Source organism: Apteryx mantelli, chromosome 12 (assembly GCF_036417845.1).
Source record: "Apteryx mantelli isolate bAptMan1 chromosome 12, bAptMan1.hap1, whole genome shotgun sequence".
NCBI classification, from domain to species: domain Eukaryota; kingdom Metazoa; phylum Chordata; class Aves; order Apterygiformes; family Apterygidae; genus Apteryx; species Apteryx mantelli.
The window spans coordinates 2542043-2565656 of record NC_089989.1 but is presented as its reverse complement, the minus strand read 5'-3'; the positions used below and the strand labels follow the sequence as shown (position 1 = coordinate 2565656).

The 23614-nt window shown below is 42.8% G+C and overlaps 1 protein-coding gene across 2 annotated transcripts in view; it reads right to left on the bottom strand.

The window, feature by feature from the left end:
* The window catches only part of FANCD2 (FA complementation group D2), a 58112-nt gene that overhangs the window by 7676 nt on the left and 26822 nt on the right, over positions 1-23614 (bottom strand). For both annotated transcript variants that reach the window (XM_067303693.1, XM_067303694.1), the window contains exons 22-39: positions 23007-23132; positions 21692-21765; positions 21447-21587; positions 19370-19470; positions 18942-19057; positions 17024-17132; positions 16130-16228; positions 13170-13279; positions 11917-12063; positions 10352-10468; positions 9264-9392; positions 8943-9061; positions 6922-7035; positions 5828-5955; positions 4324-4423; positions 3204-3326; positions 2326-2419; positions 1702-1773 (exon numbers count right to left, since the gene is read on the bottom strand). In XM_067303693.1, coding sequence (XP_067159794.1) covers positions 1702-1773; positions 2326-2419; positions 3204-3326; positions 4324-4423; positions 5828-5955; positions 6922-7035; positions 8943-9061; positions 9264-9392; positions 10352-10468; positions 11917-12063; positions 13170-13279; positions 16130-16228; positions 17024-17132; positions 18942-19057; positions 19370-19470; positions 21447-21587; positions 21692-21765; positions 23007-23132 — 2019 coding nt within the window. The remainder of the gene's footprint in view (positions 1-1701; positions 1774-2325; positions 2420-3203; positions 3327-4323; positions 4424-5827; positions 5956-6921; positions 7036-8942; positions 9062-9263; positions 9393-10351; positions 10469-11916; positions 12064-13169; positions 13280-16129; positions 16229-17023; positions 17133-18941; positions 19058-19369; positions 19471-21446; positions 21588-21691; positions 21766-23006; positions 23133-23614) is intronic.

The window sequence follows — 23614 nt, the reverse complement described above, 5'->3', positions numbered from 1 at the left end:
AAAAAGAGCCAGATCAATTCACAAGCTTAAAGGAAACAATGGAAGCACAGCAGCCAGTTAAAAATAGCACTCTGCTGGTTACATGCCCTTCATTAGAGGAGTGCTGTTCTGAGGCAACATCCTTTTTCAAATTTCAATAGAGAGCACCAGGTAAGTGCATGAAATGTAATGGGTGTCACTGAACAAAGTGTAGGGTTGGTACACAAAGGCACTGTGCTGTGCCTTTGCATTGATCACACAAGCATGACAAAAAGTAAAAGACAACAATATTGTAACTAGCTAAGGTATTTAAACGGATATGGGTCAAAAGAGAGAGCAGATTAACAACAGACTGAAGTATTTGAATGAACGGTTGCTTAGCAATCTGAAACAAAGGGAGCAGGAAGGTGGACCTTCTGCAGATGACAAACTTGCTCTGAAAATTCTTAAATAGTTTGGGACCTGAGAGATCCAGTCCAGCTGAAAGGCAAGTAATCACATGGCAGCCAAAGCAAAACTGAGATGAGCAAAGTAAGGTATTTTGGAGGAAATAATCTAACTGTTAAATTAACTGTATCAGCTGGGAAAAGGTGCCAAATGTCACTGTGCATAAGTCACACACAGCTGTCGTCCAACAGCAAACAAAGAAACTAAATAGATGGTCTCAGCTGTCTTATAGGCTCTCTTCTGTTGTATGCATCATATTTTTGTCTGTGACCAGTTCTGTAACTAGCGAAGGCTTTAACTAGCACAGCACGCAGACATCAGTAGATGCTGCAAAAGTACCATGGTGCTGCTACGGACTGCAAAAAGGAACTATCTGAGCCGGCTCTACCCTTTATGCTCTTGGAATGCAGGTGCCATGAGCACATCTAGAGTGCAGATCGGGCTCCAGTGAATGCAGCTGAACAGAAGAATACAGCTCAATTCACCAGAGCTCATAAATAAAGACTGAAAAAGCTGGACTAGCTGATCATCAGGGCAGATACAGGAAAAACAAATACAGTAATGACCATTGTAAGCACAGAGAAAAGTGCAGCTGGACCGGCTTCTGCCCAAAACATGGTTACACTCTGTGACACTGAATGTACTAGCTCTAAAACTGATGAAAGGAAATATTTTATCCGGTAGGGCTGGCCTCTGGAATTCACCACCACAGGATGACAGCAAGTCTTGGTAGGACTCAAAGGAAGACTGGACATGACTGTGGAGAGCAAGTGCAGCTCAGGCTGTTATATAAGCTCTGTGCCAGATTACAGACAGGAATCCAAGTCTCCTGTTCAGAGCATTAACCGGCCTCTAAGTAGATAGGGAGAATATTTCCTTCTGTCAAATGTTATTCTGGAGTTACCTGCAGGGTTTCTTCCACCTGCCTCTTACAGAGCTGACAGCGGATCCTGTCAGACACAAGACACTGTACTAGCAGATTAGGGATTTCGTTCAGTCCTTTCCCTGCACATCTTTACATCATCCTGCCTTTCTACAGACTTTTTATTTATGTGAAAGCTATGTTAGCAGGATATGCAGGCTGTAGGAATTAGGAAGTATTAAAGTTAAATGGGAACCCTTGCACACATATTATGACTGGCTTTAGTTACCATCTCCAGATTGTTTCACCAGTAAACCATACTTCACTTTTTTTCCTTGCACTTTTGAGTGTGAATACACAGGGCCTTGCTGGGAATCTGAAGGGAAAGTCAGAAGAACATACCAGCTCCTCACCTTGACCAAATTAACGAGGATATGGAAATTTCGCACAGCAATGTTCCACTGTAACAGTTTCTCCAGTTGCACCTAACGGGATGCAAGGGGACAACACAGTAACCAAGATGGTGAATTTCCGCTCACCTTGCTGAATGCTCTCTCAGCATTCACTACGCCCAGAGCCCAAAGCGGTAGTGGTGGTAGTGGTGTTTAAGAAAGAGGGACAAAGCTTCACCAGAGGCAGATTTTTCACTGCAAAGCCACTTGAGGGCAATTCTAGCCTGATCAGTGCCCACATGCCTTAAAACTACTAAAAATTAACACAATTCCTCAGTTCTGAGAAAAGCTCCTGGTTGGGAAATACTTTTGCGCTCCCACACAGGTGTGCAGGACCAGCTGCACAGCTTAGTCTTTTGCTGATTATCACCTGTTTTCTGGTTACAGCTTCTGTTGGATTTACTGGATTTTTGATATGTGCAGACCCACAAAAGGATGCTACCTATATATTATCCTGTATATCAGTTTTAAGCTATCTAAATACCTTTCCTAGGCAAAGTTCAGTAAATTCCTGTCTGAACTACATACACTTTACAGTTTACGTTTTTATGCCCTTGAAGAGTTCAGATGTTTTTGTTTTCCTACCTCACTTGAGTCCGATGGCTTCCCAGCTGGGATGCTTTTCATTGAATTCTCTAACTGAGCCATCATTACTCTGAAGAAAACTGGGAATGTCTGCCTGTTGAGAAAGCAAGAGCAAAACTGAAAGCCATCTCTGAGCCTCTAGATAGGCTTTTTGTCCTTGAACAATGTGGAAAACTTGAAGGCAGCTCAGTTGGGCACCCTTCTCAGTAGGAAATAGCAGGAGACTGACCCTAGGACTCATCAGCATTTCTAGCCCAGCCCCTAGGCAGATGGGGAAAGTCGCTATCACTTCCCCAGGATGAATCACACACAGACACCCTCCTCCCCTTCGTAGCTCTGGAGGGTGCACAATGTAAGGCTTGCACCTGTTAGCCTAAGAAGATTTTGGTAGTTCCTAAAGGCAGGAACTTTGGCCATCCTGGCATAAACCATGCTCTCAAATTCCTGTGCTCACAGCAGAAACACCGTGAATCTTTGTATATTTGCACATTGCATACCAGCCTAGGATTGCTCACAGCCACCCCAGCTCTCCGAGGCTCGCTTTTAGAATGCTTTATGCCACCACAGTAGCATAGAAAGAAACAACATACTTGATGATGGAAAGCAGTTCATTCAGCAATTAAAATGGCTCACAGATAATTAACTCAACATTGTGCTAATGCACAAGGACACTCCATCCTGATTTAAAGCTAACTATGTACTGATCTATTGTGTACTGCCAAAAAAAGTTTAGAAATGCCCAGTGTTGCCCATAGCAGTACTAACATGAAACCATAACATAAAAAGACAGACCAGAAAATAAGAAAATGAAATATAAAAAAAGCAGAAATTGCCATTGTGCATCTCATGAAATTCAAGGTCTATATTGATGCAATTACCTGCTCAGAGTGGAATAAGTAGAAGAACATCCATCTTTGGCAGAGTTGATCAGTTCAGGAACACCAACACTGCAGATTTCCTCTATGGCTTTCAAGATATTATCTGTGTGCTCCAGGTAGACACTAAACCCAAACATCAGCTTAGTTCATCATTAAATATTATGCAAAGTAAGAAGCAAATCCTTGAACTCTCCACTACCTGCAACACGTGGCCTAAAACTGTCAAGTTTATTCTGATGCCGAAGGCAAACACTTGTTGGAAATCCAAAGCAAACACTTAGAACTGTCCCAGTAATGTCATTAAAAGCTACCAGGATTTGAAGCATACCTTGGTTTAATATTCACTCATTCTTGTATTTGATCTAAGACTCAGTCCTGCTCTCCTTGACTTTAGCGAGAGCTGATTAGCCTTAAGCTTAATGACAGCAGAAATAGACACTTTGGTCCAGATTCATATTTATACACACATACAGATGTGTTGATGTATACTGACAAGCTATAATCTAGCAAAAATTAGGTCTATGCATGCTTCTATGGCCAATGGCTAACAGAATTCTTCCTATCACTGTCTTTTAATGCTGTAAAAACAGTGCTGTAGACCAGACTGTGCAAGTATGAGGGTTACAATGAGAGGGATCATCCCTCTACAGCAACAGTACCATGATCCCTTGTACCTAGGAAATAAATTCTTTAGAGTGTCTCAGAATGCTTGAGACAACCTAAAAAACAGAAAGTTCATATCGTAACTAAATTCTCTTTCAGATTCAAGAAAACCAGATCACTTATATGGCTACTTTAAAAACTGTGATTATACAAATGTTAGTTTGGGTCCAAGCTATGTTTTCTATCTTGAGAAGATTATTTATGATAATTTATTTTAAAATTAAGCTTTTCAAATTTGTTTTTCAAGAACTGCTCATGTCTTCCACACAGGCTTGCAGAAAGTATCAACCGGACCATGCTTCCTTGCAAATCAGCCCAGTACATGGCCCACTATTTAGTTTTAAGGGTCCTGGGGCTTGAATCATCAAGAAAACCTGGACAGACACACAATGCAAGGCTATTTACAAGGAGCTGCTGGTAGCCAACCTGCTGTTAACAGAAGCCAGCCCAGCCTTACCAGAGCAGAGTATGCAGTGCACTGTTGAACTGGCTGCCCTTCTCTCGGTCTCCATTGGGATTCACCCATGACTGGCAGAGGAACTGCTTTGCTAGCAAAGCTGTCAAAGATAAGGGATAACTTAAAGAAAGATCTGGATGTGTTTTGTTTCCCACATTCTACAAGAATCCAAGACAATTTCCTTCTTCCATACAAAGGTGGTGTGTCCAAATGGCTTTTCAAAAGATTACAGCTTCACTCTACCCCCCAGTATGCCCATACTTTGGTAACTCAGAATGCATACTCTCTAAAAAGCAGTAAGGCCACATATCATGATAACAAAACATATGCGCATCCAGTGCGTTCCTGGTCTGGAATACTTGTTCTGATCAGAACTGTCATCTATCCCTGGCCATTTCTGTCTGACAAACTTATGTTAAGTTCTGTTTCTTTGGTAGCTCATGTAGTGAGCCAACTGCTTTTTTTTTTTTTTTTTTTTTTTAATTAGGGCAATAGGCCACCCTTAGGGCATCCGTCTCTAGAAATGGAGTTCCAATAACAACTGAGTTTTCTTTTTGGCCACAGCTTTTTATTATTAAATTGAAACAAACAAATTTAAAGTTTACAAATTTCATAAATCAAAACTACTCACAAAGCTGTTTGTCTCTTGCAGAAATGGTTAACAACAGGATATTATTAATTAAAATCAGTTATTTCCTGGCACACTGGTTGGGCAGTTCTCCCAACACAGGACTGTGTAAAATAGTAAAACAAAGGAGGGAATTTACAATTCTGAGTGGCTATGGGGATCTGAGAAAGACTAGAGGTGTCTCAGCATGACAATGTATGGCTGAGAGGGGTGACTCTGTGTTTGAACAAAATGGAGAACAAATAGTTTTCTTGAATATTCCTTGCAAGCATGTCTATTCCTTACCTGCTTGAATGCTGTCCCTTTACAGAGCTAGTTCTAATCCCTGAGAAGAGCAGTTCTCTTGACTGAAAATACTTGTTGCATGGTGCTAAGAACAGATACGCTTACCTCCCTCCTGCCCCGAGGCAACAGTTATGTTTGCATAGTTCATTTCCATCATTTCTGGAAATGAACTTTCACAATATCCTGAGACAAGTCTGCTTGCACTAGGAAGTTACATCCAATTTAGAATGTGATCACCCCCATAATCAGTGGTTAAACTGGTGCCAAAACTGAACAGCAGACTAGTTCTTAGAAACCTTAGAAATCTTAAAAGCCGTGAGACTCTGACTTTTAAAAACACCAGCTAATGAAGTTGTAGTCTGCCTTCATGCATGCGACTGAGACACAGCAAAACAAATACCAAAGAGCATCCAGTACACTTACTGTTGTTCCTTTTATTTAATGGCTAGGACTGTTCACCCTAGTGAGCTTGTCAGGATGCCTACAGAAAATCTCTCCCCCATAAGAAGCACTCCAGAGGCAGAACTTAAGATTTCCAGGCAAAGGACAGCATGAGAACTAATCTAGGAGAAGAGGTTCTTCACATGTTACCTATTTTCTCTCTCTTCCAGCTGGTCATCGGTTTCTCAGCAATGGCAATCAGGAGCTGAGCAAGGGTGAATGCACACTGAAAGCTGGGAACACTCTGCTGGAAATTCACTAGATACTGAAAACTCTCACTGGGGATGACAGGAAAGACAAAAGGTAAAGACAGTGCAAATAGGGTAATCTCCCAGAAACACATAAATAAAAAGGATCAGCTTGGATCCAAGGTCTCACTAGCCCAGTGTTTTGTCTCTGGCAGTGCCTTTTAACTACCCTGAACGCATTTATTCCTTCTGTGAATCCTACTGACTTCATAGTCTCAAATAGCATGCATATAAATGAGATCCATGGACTAATGCGTATCTTATAATCCAGTAGCTCCTTTCTATTAGCTTTGAATGTATTGCCATTCATGCATTGCCATGAATACAAAGCTCTCCTTGGTTTAAAGGCTGAGCCATGTGATCTGCTTTCTTGCTCCATCCCATTCCTTATTTCATACACCTTCAGTGCACTTGCTTTTATTAGTCTGGCAGTTTGGTCTTTGCAAGACCTTCCCGGACAGTAGCACAACAGAAAGTAATGCAAAGGTTGCTCCAACTAATGATGTACACCATTTTGGATTTCAGCAACTAACAGAAGATAACCCATTTCCTTATGCCTGTCTACCTCCCTTTCCCTTAAGAGAGGAACAGAGGTTGCACCAAAGTTATAAACAACTTTCACAATTTTGTATCACCCCATTCCTAGTTTGTTCTTCAATAATTGTACAATCAAATAGGTTTCACTTGTGCAGTGGCACAAGTCCAGGCTACAAAGACATTTAGGAACCTTTCAAATCAACAGGACTTTGATTCCCAACTGCTTTTCAGACTCCAGACAAGAATTTCTAACCAAAATACATGCTTCAAAGTATTTCTGATATCAAATTCCTTGTGCATGCTTCTTCCACTCAGTGTTTCAGACTGTGCCTGGATCTTCACACAATTTCTTCTACCCAGATTTTAGAATCCTGACCTTGATGGACAGTAAGTCAGTTTTGTCAAACACACACTTATTCAAAATGCCACAAAAAAACAGAGAAAACTGCTTGATCCTACCTTATCAGCTGCTCAAGAAGAAGAAATTCTGTCTCTTCTGGCTTTAGCCTGTCTGCAAGTACCTGGAGGGCTGACCTTAGCAAGTCAGTATTCTCATGCTGATAGAACCCATTCCTGGGGGTGGAAAAAACACCAGTTCATCATCAAATTAGGAGAGTTATCAAATGCAAAAGCATATCTGAGCATATATTTGCAACAAGAAAAATAAAGAAGCTTGATACACCAAGAAGAGCCCAGCAATATGAAAATTATAGGAGACCCAAGAAACTGGAAACCGATTTTGACAGCAAACTTGGATCATATACATTCATTTTATCTTTTCCAGGGAATGGAAAACCTTGTGCACACATCATACTAACTTTTCAGTGAGAGTTCAGACCCTGGCTTGGAAAGGACAGGACATTTCTTGTAAGTGGAAGTCTATATGTATACTAGAACAAGGTTATGCAGACCTGAAAAAAGAGGATGTCTAATGACAGTTCAAATGCAGTGACAGTGCCTGATAACCTCTCAAACAACAAGTAGAAGCCTAACAGGCATGAAAACTGTATAGACCTTCACTGATCCCTTGAACTACCAGATTCCTGTGTAATCATTCACTGAGGATGTACGTGCTGGAAATGCTCAAATATGTCCACATTCTAGATCTATAGACTGAATGCATGGAGTTGATAATGATAAAGCTCAAGTGCACATTTAACATGCAAAGTAGTTAACAATCTGTAAGAACATATTATATATATGAGGACTTGATTAAATTACATAAAAGGAATTGTAACTTGGTCGCTGGACTTAAGAGGCTGTACAGCTGGCCCCAACACATTCCTGCCTGATCCACAGTAAAGCAGAACTATGTTACTTTCTATCCAACTTCAACATCAAAACTGATCTTGAGCTACACCTGTTGTTACAGGTGCCTAATAAATGGGTCAGATTCTTTGGTTTACAAGATAGGCAGACTCAGGAGCAACCAATATTAATATTGGTTAACAAGTAAATGACCAGTCCAGGAATAGTCAAGAGTGGGTCAGAGTCCCTGAGGCTCCACAGTGGCCAACAGGGGAGGCAGACTCCAGAAAGAAGCAGCAGCCAATGGTCAGAAGTGGTGTCATCAGCTGTTTGCTTTGCATGTGACATCAAGGCACCATCTCTGAACTCAGTCAGTCTTACAGGAAAGATTTGAATTCAAAAAAAAAAAAAAAAAAAAATCCCAGAAAACTTTGCTAAGCACTTCAGAGAACGTAATATTCATGACTAAGTATTCAAAGTATGGGAGTGCCAAAGTCATATGTATCTGCATTCTGCCACTGCCTTGTCATATATTTTTTTACAGTCACTACTGTTTCTGAAGTACAACAAAGGTACAACACTTTCCACACACAGAAGATTAGAAGAACTAAGCTGCAGAAAAAGCTTCCATGATGTCGTCCTGGATTACATTAGAGGCTGCAGAGGTCAAATACAGACTGCACATATATCACTGGGTTTGGCATTTATAAATCCAGTTCAAGTGGATAACAGTACATCAACAACATAGGCTTTTTGTCAATGAAGTACACATTCATCCTTTCCCATTGGCAAAAGAAATTCATTCATTGCTCAGAATTCAGGCAGTGACAATTTAGCATGGGATAGGGGAGACCTACTGGGTAAGAAATTCCAAGATTTCTAGGCTGAATGAGAATCGCGCAGCTAGGTGTGGTGGTGTGCCGCTTACGCTGATCTTAATTCAAAACCACGTGTATTAACACACTGAACTCTAGCCAGTTCAATGCCTCAGGCTGTTCTGCATCCACTGTTAATTCTCTACAGTTTTAATTCAGTTCAGAGTCAGACAACAGACTTTGTTATAACTATAAAAGTGCATTCTTAAAAGTCTTCAGACACTGCAGTGTATTGTTCTGCATGGCTGACAGGCCATTTGCTGGGTACAAATATTTTGAAGAAAAGGAATAAGAAAAGGAAGCAATAAACAGACTTCACTTATTTTTGTGACTATATACTCTTCTCTTTAAACTCACCAAGCAAATAGGAAGCGAAAAGTTAGTAGCAATTGTTGGTAACAAGAGGACATCAGCTGGTATTCCTGAATGTTCACTCTTGGTCCATCTACCACACCATGATTTTCTGTAACAACTGCCTTAAATACAGAACAAACCATTCATTAAACACTCTTCCAAGGGAAGATAACGGCACAATGTTCTATTTACATAAATTTCCGTGTTTAAAAAGAAACAGAAGAAGCCAAAGCCACTCTCCTTCCCTTCCCACATACAAAACCAAAAATATCTTTAGAGGTGACAAAACTTGACAGTTCCAAGTCAAAATTGCTGCCCACTAACCTGGAAGTAATTGTGCATGTTCTCCATGTGATTACACAGCGGCTTTAGTAGCTTGACTACATACATAGCAACTTCCTTAGGGGATTTCTGACACAGGTGGGAAAAGCCAGCATCCTTGTAGCCTCTCTCCTGCAGCAAACTCAAAAGTTTAAAGTCTTTTCATCAGTCTTACCTGAGAAGAACCTCATGTGAAGTGCTGCTACTTAAATTGCTTCTGAGCTGTGCAGTTCCTGATGTCATACTCTCTGCCAGGGAGGCTCACAGAGTAAGGCAGTTGGCTTCTGCTGAACAAGCAGCTCCAACTCTCAGACAAATGGATAATATTTCATGGAAAGAATAAAACTAATGTGAAACACATAGCTCATTTACACTTTACTCAAACACTAAGAGAACAGAGTCTCTGCGTGTGGGAATTAAGACAGCTACAGAGACAAGAAAAAAGACGACAGAGTTAAGGAGTCAGTCAGGCTGTTGTAGTAAATTTCTTATAGTTTAACACGTTGGGCCACACAAGTTTATTTTCTTCCTGGCAGCATCAGCCAGAAATGCAAGAAAGAGTCACAGCAGTCAGGGTGACATTCTAAAAATAACATTGGCTGGTGTAGCTCACCCATTATTTAGAGGATGCAGAAGAAGAACAAGAAAAGGAGCCTCTGCCCTGTATTCGGAGACTTGACTCCAGGTAGAGCAATTGGGACTGAGTCTCCTCTCTCATGGAGATCTAGCTACTCCTGTAGCCATCTAACCTGAGCTACTTCTTGCACAGCAGAGCCAGTCTCTCCAAGCTGGGCTAGGAAAAGGCACCTGAGTTTCAAGGCTACAGGGCTCTCCCTTAGCTACATACCCTTTCCTGAAACATACAGAGAATCAGATGCTGCAAACGCTTTAGCAAGGTAAGCAGTACAGAAGTCTCTTTTGAAAGGGCAAGTGCTGCTCTGACACACAGCTGGGGGTCAGACACACTATTGATGGGTTTTATGCCATTTAACCCTTCAGTGACTTCTGAAAATAATCTCTCTCAAGAAGGGCTTGCAGGCCACTGGAGTACTCAGCCTCAGTCTCTCCCCATCAGTTGCTGCTGTACATGCCTTTGAGAAGGGCACTCGTCTTGTGGGGCCTGGGGTCAGCACGTGTTCCAGTTTCCAGCACAGGTCATCCAGAAGGAATAAAAGTTCAGCGGGCCCCAGCTGCACAACTTCACTAGCCTGCAATTACATGAAAGAACAGTCAGTTTCAGGACTCAGCACCTAACTGCAGTGTCTTGAGATTCAAGTCCACCCCCTCCATTTCCAGTTATGACTGCTGACCTAGTGAACCTCAACCAGAGACCAATTTGGTAGGTGCTAGTGTTATACATCTCCCCTGTTGCAGGTATGGGATCATTGGTTCTGGCTGCTCAACGCGTGAAGTGAACCTGGCACCCTGAACACAGCAGAGGCAATGGCAGTAACATCCTACCACTGAGAGAGAAACCATTTACACATTGAAGTTCAAAATGCCACTAGGATGATAGGGATAAAAAAGAGGTTCGAGCCCAAGGAGTCACAAATCACAACACCAATTGAGTAACAGTCAACAAGTGATTTGAAATAATCCCACACAGCCCAAGAGATCTGTCAAACAGTCTCCCAAAGGACCCGTGTCCTGCACACACAGAGACAGCTGCTCTCAGAGCAGGCCAGGCAGTACTCCAGCCTCCCACAAGTCATTCAGCGCTACCTACAGAGGAGGGGAGAACCAAAGAATCTAATTGTGCCGACACTGTGCAGACAGAGCAAAAGCCTGTTCCTAATCCAAGGAGTATGAAGACCAGAGGGGATGATACTGGAATGTTAATGAACTTTTGTAGGTCTTTCAGTTAGCTTTAATATGACTTAAAGAGCATATAACTTATGTTCCTGTAAGTTAAGGTTTTCAGACTAAGCAGGACACACAGAGATATCAGAGGAAGAAGAATCGAAGGCCGTGGCTATATACAAAAAAAGGTGGAAGCTGTGAACTTTTCACATTTTACTAATCTTACTGTAGCATAACAAAATTAGACTCCAGATGGACTCAGTCTGCCTGCAAAGAGGGTAATAAAACTAAGCACTTCTGCTTTCCATATCCATATTAATGCAGTTTTATATAAGTGCCCAGATGATAAACAGGACCCTGCCCTGTGAGGGCACACCCATGACACCGATCCCACATTTGTGCCGAGTTTCCCATCTGCTGACGCCTTGAGACACTCGCCTTTTTGCACCATTAGTTAAATATCAGAGGATCTCTCCAACAGGCTGGCCACCTCTTAGTGCTTTTAACATGCTAGAATGTAGCAGCATTCAATATTAAAGGCCCTTCCTTTCTGTTAAGTCTATACATGTTACATGGTATCTTTTCCTTCCATGCAACATTTATATTGCATTATTTTTAATGTAGTTGCTATACTCCATGTCTACTGTTCTCAGGAAAGTTCTTTTCATCTCAGTGCTTTGAAGTACTTGGTTTCTTGAGGGGCAAATTCTTTCCTGGCACCCACAGCTCACAGCCCTGGATCAACACTTCTTAACATCAGTTTCTATCCATTTGAATAGAACAAAAGGGGCCAAGGCCTCAGAGAAAGCCAATTACAAAAAGCGATATCAGTATGGTTTTACACTACTACATTCACCTCAGTATGCATCTCAGTGTCCAGGACAGACTTTGTCAGCAGCCCACAGTGCAATACAGTGAACACATCAAGGTCTAACTCTCGGAAGTATGGGCGATAACTCTGCAGCTGGGCCAGAGGGTTTCCTGCCTCTCTTTCAGCAGCAGTCTGAAAAGCAAAGGGCAGAATTAAGCTTGTGGCCTGGGCTGCACATTAACAGAGGATAAACCATGTAAAAAGATGGGACCTATAGTACTATCTCTTGTCATTTCCAAGGCAATGACTAATTCAGTGTCATTCTGGTGACAATAGGCTCTTTGCCAGTGTATTTTTCTATCAGCTTCCTACAAGACTCTCTAGCTCAAAGCAAGCTATTTCTTTCACTCTGTCTTCTATATTTCTCACCAAGTTGAAAAAGAATGAAGAAAAATTCCCAATAGTTAGTGCATAGAATCAGAAACATTTTCATTTTGGACTACACAAGGCAGTAAAAGTGTTCTGAAAAGAAAAATAATACCTATGAAACTGGAATAATCTTTGCCATCTCCTTTCCGTGAATCAACAGCCACCATGAAACCCGTTCTGGACTTGGTGAAAGGCACTGGCCCATAAGTACCACAAAAGATGAAGGCAAATAATTTTCTCTTTGAGAAATACCAGGACGGTAAACTGCCTGCCTTGCTATGTTGGAGGAGCCTTTGGTTGACGAATAAAGTTCTTAGAGACTCGCTCCACATGGCCCTGTCATAGCAGCTAATGTACACTACATTTGCCTCACAACAGGATTTCTGCATTCTGTTTCTAGACTTGGACAGAGTATGGCATCTAAGGACTAGTCTGTGACCAGTACTCAGGTAAGAAAGATTAGACATGTTCATTCCCCAAACTATTGGAGACTTTCTTTATTCCCTGTAACTTAAGTTGTTTTGTTATTATATCTAACTCAGTTATCATATCTGTACATTTTGAGAGATGAAAAACTGGGTTAAAAATAGAAACCTATCATAGTCATAACCAGAGAGTAACTAATAGCATTTCTGAAAATCTGCACAGTTGCACTGTCCTGAACAATACTGTCTGCTAGAGTGGCTGGCCTCTGCAGCACCCAGTTTTCAAAATTCAGATGGGAGGCAGATGTCAGAAAGCAGAATTGAAACTCTCAACTGCAATTAACTTCTGCAATTAAGAGCTCCTCTCTCAATGTTTTTATTTATGCTTCTGTGTTGCCTCCTCTTTTCTGCCTTTCTCGCAAGTCCCTGGGAGTATGTAACTACCTTCTCCAGCTCGGAGAGCTCAGTATCAGGCTGGTTTCCCTCAGAACTGTCATCCACTTGGGAACGGTCTGCAAAGCAGGTTTTGCTGCCATCAGGCTTCTTTTTCCTTCCTTCAAAAGAAAAATGACCTTAGAAACAAAGGCTACACTGTACTCAACACAGGATAATCTACCCAGGCTTCAACGCAGGGAAATGGTGCAAGCTGTACTTTAATCAAATCTAAGAAAGTGTGGAACACGCATAGACCGTGTGTCATCTGTAGCCAGGATCATGGTCCAAAACAGTCAAACACATTTTGGGCTCCCTCCCCAACCAGTTTCTTTTTTTAAAAAAAAAAAAAACACAGTAAGAAATTAAAACAAGTCTCACTCTTACTATAGTTTAAACATGCTACGATATAATTGCAAAAATGGGTGGTCATCTCCAAAAATTTTTGAAACAAAACTAGTGTTGCTGTCTCAGACACAATACTAAGAAAGGAGGTGGACTTGGAAAAGGAAGATAAAACACAGAACTACAGCAGGGACACACAGGGATGCTAAGGTAATAGCAGAGTAGCTCAACGAATTTCTCACATTGGTCTTTACTGCTGACAATGCTGGGGAGATTCTCGTACCTGATGCACTGCATAGCAGAGAGGTCAGAGGAACTACATGGATTTCAAATAATCATATAAGAAGTATTAGACCAAACCAGATCTTAGACAGATCTGACATCTTACTGGGTGAGTCACGAGGGCCAAGTGACACTCGCACAAGGGCCCTGAAAGAATTCCAGTGCAATTTTTTAGAACTGCTGGCCCTGTTTCCAGAGGACTGATGGTGTACCAGTGTAATTCCCATTGATACAAAGGGTCTCCCTAGAGACCAGTGAGTCTGACTTCCATCCCTAGGAAAATGGCTAAGTTGCCTACAGTAATAAAATCACTGAGCATGTAGACAGTCTGTTGGAAAAAAGTTAGTAGGACTACTGCAAAGGAAAAGCCTGCCTCACTAGCCTGTCAGAGCTCTACAAGGGTGTTGATAGCATATAGGTAAGGGGGATCCAGCAGGCAGAAGAGATTCAGATCTCCGAAAAGTCTTTAACAAGGTTTTGCACCAAAGACTACTAAAGAACTGAGTTGGGATGGGACAGGAAGAAAGGTGCTTTTATGGACTCAAAGCTTGTTAGAGGAGAAGCAGCAAAGGGTAGGGCTTAATGGGCACTTTTCTGATGGAGTCAGCAAGGGCAGTCCTTCAGGAACTGGTTTTATTCAACTTCTTAAACAATCTGGAAAAGGGAGTGCTCAAGGAAATCTCCAACAACTGTGAAATTTGGTATATGCCTTCATCTGCCCTTTTACAATTGCTGCACAGATGAGCATTACGGACTTCTGCTTCTGTATCTCTGTGATCCCTTTTGGGAGCAAAGCCAGAAAGGAAGCAAAACAGTATCAATGAAGCTGCATCATATGAATCAATGAAGCTGCTTGTGTCATTGGAAGAGCAGGGTCAGACAAGTGACAGTCTTCCACATCACAGTAAATAAACTCTCTGAATCAGACAAGAAAGTGAATTTAATACGTTATGTCTTTTCTAAGGAGCTCCTTGCTCCCTCTCCTCTGGGGAATCACCTCAGGCTAAATTTCATGACAATGCCTGAGCTGATCTACTGGCTCTGGGGTAGCCCTGCTCTTCCTCCTACTTCTTTCTCGTGCTCCCAGCCACACACTCCCAACACTTGCCTTGCACTGACTTAGGCAGTCTGATCACTGGGTAGGCAGAGCCAGCTTGTTAAAACAGTGGAAAACTAACCAACCCAGCAAGAAGTAAACAGCCAAAGTGGCTTACTGTGTAAACAAGCGACCACCAGAGCCAACATGAGGGACAGGAAATCAGGCAACTGAGAGTGGAGGTGTGGGGAGGAGAGGGAAACCTCCCTCTGTATGATGGGGACAAACTATTAAATTTGTTTCAAACACAATGAGTTGCTGCACACCTAGAAGAGGAGTGAGGTTGCTGTCATAACTGTATCTTCAAGGCTTCACCCATGGTCACAGCACTCACTGATTTTTGTAGGTAATTAAGCTGAGCTCAGGAATCTCTTGCAAAGGTCTGGGCTTACCTCTCTGAGCACTTCCTTTTCCTCTTTCAAAATAAAATATCTGAAGTGATGGATGTTCCTGTTGTCTGCAGAGCATAGTCATAACTCTCCTATCTTATTCACACTCCTATGTGACAGGTCCAGTCCCTACAGAAAGGGTTTGGCACAAGAAGAGAAAGCATAGGAGAAAAGGGCTCTCCGACCTGTGCCACCCTTCCAGTTGTTTTCATTGAATGTAACGTAAAGTTTTGAAGCTGTATTTAGGTCCAGCTTGGCTAAAACATAGACACCTTTCCAGTCAATGTTAATCTAAATTAGAAGCAGAACTAGAGATAGAAAGAACAACCCAGATCTTCAGGGATTCAGCTTAAAAACCTGAAAGGCAAGTTCTGTTTCTTCTCTGTGGGAGCTGGAAATGGGAAAGGATGAAAGAAGCATTTCCTTGTGCAGCAGAGCCACGACAATGTTCCTAAGAGATCGGTTAGGTACAACCCAAAGGACAGAGATTGGCAAGGCAGCTCAAGCCACAAGCTCAGTATCACACAAGTGTACAAACCCCTCAAAGGCAGAACAACTTACTGCTGCAGCAAATACTTTGGCAGGTGAAAACAGTCAGTGAGGGCCATGGATTGTAACTGTTGGATGCTAAGCATCAGCTTCCCCAAGAAGATAGACCATCACCTGCCTGGGGTAGCATTTTTTTTTTATATCTCCACTTCGGTTGCAGTAGGAGTCAATCAGATAAGACTGCAAACTAGATAGCCCATACCAGGAATTCTGTGCTTTACACACACACACAAGTGCAATGGCTGCAGTGCAACATGCCAGTCAAGCCTCACGTCACATCTGTTTGCTTAAATGTTTCAAGCTTTCTTTACCATTCTTTTTCTTCACGGGACCAGCAGCACTGATGGATGATACTGCCTCCAAAGCTTCAGAATCAAAAGTAGCTGGTGGTGGGACATAGCCAGGGGTTGCTGAAAGTGCCAAAATATTTGGTTAGTTCAGTTCCTGAATGACAAAATACCACCAAGGTACGTATCCAGAGGAAGTACCCCATGCCTCACCATCCTGGTGAATGTCCCCCTGCTTTTATGTTCTGGTGCATTTAGCTTCAGTCAGCCTCACCATATTCCCACACTGCCCTGGAATTACAGTTCTTTTCATTCCACCGGTCAGTGAAGATAACAGGAGCTGAGTTGTCTTTGGACATTTGTCCATGTTAGTGATGCTAAAAAAGCTCTAGCACATTTGAGCCCTTTCCTTGCTGCCCCTGTAGTGCTGTTGGAGCAATTTAAAGGTGTTGAGGCTGCTCTTTATCTAGGATGGAGTTTAGCTGTTGATTTACAAACACAGATCGTAATGGAAAGCTTGTCAGGGAAACACGCCGTTTCTTTAGGATAGAGGCTGGTTTATTCCAGTATCCACCATGTTCAAGCAGATTCTGTCAAGCCCATCTGGGAACAGTTGAAGAGAAATTGAAGGTACATACACAGATGCCATTGAGGAGGTAATTAAGAAGGGCAGTTTGGACTCAGACAAATTGAAAATAGTAGCTGTTGCTGCATGAACTCTTAAGCCGCTGCAAACATGCAGCATATACTTCTTTCGTTGATGTTTTAGCCAATACCTTTCTCTTTGCAGGTGGGGCAGATGCAGAACATACAAATTCTTCATAACAGGACTCAGTATATGAACGTAACTCAACTGCAGTCAGCTGCACATTTGCTTCACCTAATCTGTGCTGAATCTGTGTTTTGGTACCAACTCACCTGCTAAGCATTTTCCCAGCACATTCTGCAACTCTGTGATGTTCTGTAGACGAGTCAAAACTTTCCCCTTCATCTCAGCATCCTGTTGCTGGCAGAAGGCATTTACAACCTATAGACACAAACCAAACCTACTACGAATAAGAGAGATTTCTACCCACTTTTACTACTTTCTGTTTTCAGAGTAACATCCACACGTACCAAATAAGCACACAACATTTAGCACAAGTGACCTGTGTGACCCAACCCAGACTGCATGAACAAAGCTCTTCAGAAGCCCATGAGAAGATAACATGGACATAACGGATACAATCTATGAGGAGCAATAGGGCAGAACCTATAGGTCAAGTTTTAACAAAAGAAGAGGAGCTAGCAGACAGCTCTTTTTTTCCTCTAGAGAGAGGGTTTTCTCCAGTAATAAGAAACAGGCATCTGCCTAGAAGAACATTTCAGGGCTTTGGGGAATGGCTCAGAAGTTGCACAGAGGTAAAACTGCGATGTCCAGAAGGAACAAGTTTTAGAGGGACAGAACTTGCAGAAGCATACATCTGTGAAGGGCTTCCTGCATTCGGGGAAAAAGCAGAGCTTTTAATGCCCACTGGCTCCCTGAAAATGGAGAGGAAGGTATCTGTGCCGGCCAAGTTCTCCTGTACAGTGCACATTGACAGGTTTCAGTGCTGCTTGTGGCACTGGAGACTCCTCAGCTTCCCAGTCTGCCAAGAAAGAAGCAGTCTCATGAGAAGAGCAGGAACAGGGAGGACTGGGATGTGGAACTACACCAACCTAGCTGGTTCTCTGACACTGCTCATATACTCAGGATAACCCTAGCAAGGAACATACCAACTGGCCTCTGATGTTAGCAAATACATGGTACAAATCTGCTTGAAGTCACTGCTATTCAGTGTTCTATAAGCTCAGAGAGGTAAAAAACAAAGCACAGAATCACAGAAGAATTTAGTTTGGAAGGGACCTCTGCAGGCCTCTAGTCCAACACCCTGCTCAAAGTAGGGTCAACTAGAACAGGTTGCTCAGGACCTTTTGCAGTGCAGCACGAATATCTCCAAGGATGGAGATCTCAACTTCTGTGGAAGTGGAGCACAATCCTGTTCCAGTGTTTGACCACCCTTATGATGAAAGTTTTTCCTTTTATCTAGTCAGGATTTCCCATGTTCCAAATTGTGATTGTTGCCACTTGTCCTTTTGCTGCACAACTCTGGGAAGAATCTGGCTCCATCTTCTCTATACCCTCCTATTAGGTAGTAGAAGACCACAGTATGTTCTCACCTTCCCACAAACCCAGTTTTTCCAGCCTCTCCTCATATCTTGTGTGTTCCAGCTCATCATCATCTTGGCAGCTTCTGCTGAACTCACTCAAGGATATCAAGGGAAGCCCCAAACTGGACACAGTACTGCAGAGGGTGCCTCACACATTCCAAGTAGACGGGAACAATCTCTTCCCTTGACCTGCTGGCTACTCTTCTGTTAATACAATATGGAGAGACTGACCTCTCTTTCTGATGCCCCACTCTCCTACTGGGGCTTCCACTTTCCTCATAGTTGAGATATATTTGGGGTTTATGACATCCTGCCTGCAGTATTGAATTTCATTTTCATATACTCAAATGAGCCACAGTGCACAGGTTGCAGCTGAGCAGCAGGCAGAAAACACATCTGCAACGCAGTGCTTTGAGACTCTGCCCAAGAACAGTGCAGTTGCTGCTAGGAGCAGCATACAGGTTAAATGGTAGCAAAGAGAAGAAGGTGGAGAGAGCACTGAGATCTTGCTGGAAAAAATTCCCAAAGGCAAGACTCTTCCTCAATAAGAACTGCACCTTTGAAGCCCAAGGCTAATGTTTCTAAGCACTACTCCTCAGTGCTGCTCCAAAACCTGCAGACCAGACTCCAGACCAACTCTACCCACCTCACGGAACCAGTTGAGCGTGTGGAACAGAAGAGAGCACAGAAATTCCCTTTCCTGCTTGGAGAGAGAATCCAGCTTCCCTTCAACCTCCAGGTCAGTCAGATAGAGGGGGCAACCTGGGAAAGAGCAGGAAGAGGATGCGTTGGACTGGTTTTGCTCCCCCTACTCTGATCCTTCAGTCTTTGTGTGGACAATATATCTTCCTAGTGCCTGTATCAATGCCAATAATCGTTCAGAGTAAGCCCAGTCACTCCATCTCCAGACAGAGCAGTTGTCTCCTTTGCCTCCCCTCCACTTTGCAGGCAATAGAGTGCCTGAGCCTACCTCACAAACCGAACAGCTTTTCCCATGACAGCAGGAAGCCTTTGCAGATCTGTGACAAGAAAAAGTCAGCCAGATGGGCTCTGCTAAAAGTCCATTTCCCATACCTAACAAGGCATCAATCTCCTCCAGGCTCCCATTGTTTTGCTCTCCAGTGTAGAGTCTCAGCAATCGGAAAGAGGGTGACAGACATATTGGCGATATTACCCTGGAAAAAACAGAAGTGGAGCAGGTTGTATGTTTTTACGTACATTCAGGACACCCATCACTTATCCCTGTGTCCCTTGTCCTTCCACACCACCTTGTCTATGCCTTCTATTTTGCTTTTTGAAAGTCAGCGGAAATGTATCATGTTTAAACTGTTTTCCTTGTCTTTGCTCCCAATGAACAAAGAAAAAAAACAAATACCTATGATCACCAATTATTTGGAAAAGCATAAAGGCCAAAAAAACCTGTTGTACTTAACCAAAAATGGAGTCAGATTTGTTTCTCATAGAAATCAAAGTATACGAAATTACACAAAAGACAGTTGTGAGCAGTGGAGAAACTTTCTTTAACGTTTTCTAGCATTCTGTTGCTCACATTCTGAGTGAGGAAAATTAACATTTTTCTATAGATACAAATAAAGTAGCTATATTTGCTTGTTATTGATACGAAATGGTCGTGTCCTTTTTCAAGCACATCTAAAATCTCAACCAAATCTTGTGGCAATAAATTCTGCAGGATATGAAGGTCCCAGTTAAAAAAATCCTTTTATTATTTTTAACTTTGATACCCTATTGTTTCATTAGATGTTTTTATTTCTTAGATGCTTTTTACTCCATCTCCCAACCACAAAGTCTTTGTTTCTCAGTGAAATTTCACTTGTGGCCGCATGTTTGTGGTTGTGGTCTGGAGTACAGTCCAGGTACAACTGAAGGGTGAGAATGAATCACAGAATAGCTGGGGCTGGAAGGGACCTCTGGCGATCATCTGGTCCAATCCCCCTGCTCAAGCAGGGTCACCTACAGCAGGTTGTCTAGGACTGTGTCCAGTTGGCTTTTGAATATCTCAAAGGATGGAGACTCCACAACCTCTCTGGGCAACCTGTTCCAGTGTTCAGCCACCCTCACAGCGAAGAAGTGTTTTCTTACATTCAGATGGAATTTCCTATGTTTCAATTTGCACCCATTGCCTCCTGTCCTGTCACTGGGCACCACTGAAATGAGTCTGGCTCCATCTTCTTTACACCCTCCCATCATATATTTATAAACATTTTTAAGATTCCCCCTGAGCCTACTCTTCTCTAGGCTAAACTGTCCCAGCTCCCTCACCCTCTCCTCATGTGACAGAAGCTCCAGGCCCTTCATCATTGTTGTGGCCTTTGTTGGACTCGCTCCAGCAGGTCCACATCTTTCTTGTACTGTGGAGCCCAGAAGTGGACACAGCACCACAGATGTGCCCTCACCAGTGCTGAGTAGAAGGGAAGGAACACCTCCCTTGACCACCTGGCAATGCTCTTCCTAATACAGCCCAGGATACTGTTGGCCTTCTTTGCTACAAGGGTACCTTGCTGGGCCATGTTCAACTTGTTGCCCACCAGGACCCCGAGGTCCTTCTCTGCAAAGCTGCTCACCAGCTGGTCAGCCCCAGCTTGTACTGGTGCATGGGGTTATTCCACCCTGGGTGCAGGACTTTACACTTCCCTTTGTTAAACTTCATGAGGTTCCTCTCTGCCCAAGTCATGTGCTATTGACACACACTAAGACTTTGGTGATGGTGCCTGAGAATCGTTGGTCAAAAAATGAATTTTGCTACCTCAGAGTTGCCTATCCACTCAATATGGTATTGAGCATGGTCCCCAGTATTTCACTAACACTAGAAGAAAGAGCTATTTGACAGATAGGAAACATTTGTCTCATTTGACAGTTGGAACACAAGGCTGAGACCCAACATTATTTACTCAAGATCACCTAGACAGCCTGAGACAGAACAGACTGCCAGTTCCCAGTCACATCCTTATATCTCTAGACATGTCCAGATAGGTCTAACAACAGAAAAAGGACAAGAACACAGGAAACAACTTCTCCACCCAGGTCCTAATCAGGCATTTTGGCAGGCAGGGTTGTGCACAACACGTTGCACCAAATGAAAACACAATTTCTTTAACTATGAAACAATTACAAAGTGTAAGTGTCAAAGTACCTTTTACTTGGGTTACTCACTCCATCATTGACCCTGCCAAGCTCACTCTGCGACACCAACGGTAATAGGTTAATAGCAATTGCTCCCTGACTTTCATCTTCATCCAGATTATACAAAGACTTCAATGGGAACAAGAACATACTGCAGGGAAAGAAAACAAAAATTAGTTGAGGGGATCATCATGTTGACAAACACAGTTCTCGACAACAGAAACATTATTAATACTGAGCCTGCGTTTAGCATACCCATCCACTGTGGGGTTGAGATCCACCACAAAGTCACTGGGAAAGTTCTCCACCAAACTCTTCCCAAAGTGGTCCTATTAAGAGAGGAAAAAACCTGCTCAGCAAAGGGGCTCAGTGAAGAAAGCTGCAACAGCAGAACTGGAAAATGCAGAAGATAAGGCCAAGAAAGTGCCCGGAACAGTCACAGGAGCGAAGCCCACAACCTGCAAGGAGAACCAGGGCCTGACCTTTAGAGACAAAACTAGGAAACATTACCAAGTATGCACAACCAATATTCTCCCTGCTTTTCGGAGGTGGGCTTGCCTATGAGCTCCCCAATGTGACAGAGAGGCAGAGCAGCCACCTGGAAGAGGAAAGCAGCTATGGAAAGTTCTCTGTCCTAAGAACTGATCATCAGGGTGAAGAGCTATAAAGTGCTGGCAAAGTTTTGTTTCACCTAACGTGTCCCACATACTTCACACACTTCACTGTTAGCAACAATTAAGGAAGAAGTAAATTAATAGGTGTGACAAAGTCTGGACAAACAAATTATGAAAAGACCAAAAAAGGTCTACACCAGCTACATTTCAGGAGACTGGCATTTCTAACCTCAGGTATGGAGCTACTTCGAGTGACTGTCAGCATTTCACAACTCCCTAGTCACCTTCCCTCATACTAAAATATACTTCCTCCTCTCTGTAACCAGCAGGTGTAAATGGTGCTGTGCCACCACAAAGCCTGATGCCACCAAGAGAGATCAATTCTACAACAATTCTCATGCTCTCCTAGGCCCCAGGATGACTTTCTACCCTTCTGGCAGGCACAGCACACATGCAAAAGAGCTCCTAGCAAGAAGGAAGAGGTGCCCAGCGGCCTCCGCAAATTTCTTCCTATTGCCATAATTCCTCACTGTGGCTCCTCCAAGTGCTTAGACATCAGATAGCCTTAACTGTCTAACAGGAAGCCAATTTCAATACCAAGCTGAAAGTTCTTTCAAGTTTTATCTATGAACCTCAACTGCATACTCTGAAATGTCATTTAATTTCCTTTAAAAGGCTCCCCTCCTTCCTGCTGTCATGTAAAAGCTCATATAAATGAAGCCATTAAAGCACAGTGGGAAAGGAGCAAATCTGTCAGAATCCAAAAAAAGAGAGCTGAAAGTGGATTTTGTATCTAATCAGTCTCTTACAGGAATCTTAGACATGCCTATAACAAAGAAAAAGTTCTCAGACTGGAGTGAAATCCTCAGATTGACCCCATCCTACTAACACCTGAAAAACTGCATGTTTCTGAAGAATTCATTTAAGTGATTAGGTTCAAACCACTCTAACCGTACCAGGAGCTGCAGGTCCAAATTCCCCCTCTGCTTCTCAATCAAGTTGGCGAGTTCATCATAGTACAAAGCCAAGGCCTCTGGTGTTTGCTCACAACAGAAGCCCACAAGGTCCAACAAGGTAGAAAGCTGAAAGAGAAAGAGCAGCCTATGCAAATGGGTACAGTTTATGGATACCCTGAAGCTTTTACCTTGATTACCTGCCCTTGTTACATTAATTTACCCTGAGGATGTCCAAGAGCTTCAGCTATGGGGTAACAGCCCATGGTGTCAGTCTTACAGAGACCCAGTTTTAACAAAGAATATGGGCCTTTTAAGAACCTGGCCATGATCCACCATGGAATAATACACAGGAGTCTACCCAGAGCCACCATTAAATAGGGTACCAGCCCTAGAAGATGGTTCTAACAGAATTAAGGAAAAAGCTGGCTAGGCCAATCCTGTACAGTGAAAGTGGTTTCTCTGGATGACCTGAGACGCACTGCTGCCAAGCTCAGGGAAAGGCAGAAGTTGTCTTTCGCTTAAGCCAAATTGCCCTGTTTCTCTCATTTATGTTTGAAATGAAGTCTGGACAGGAGACTTTCACTAGATGTTTGCACTACTGCTTGTCC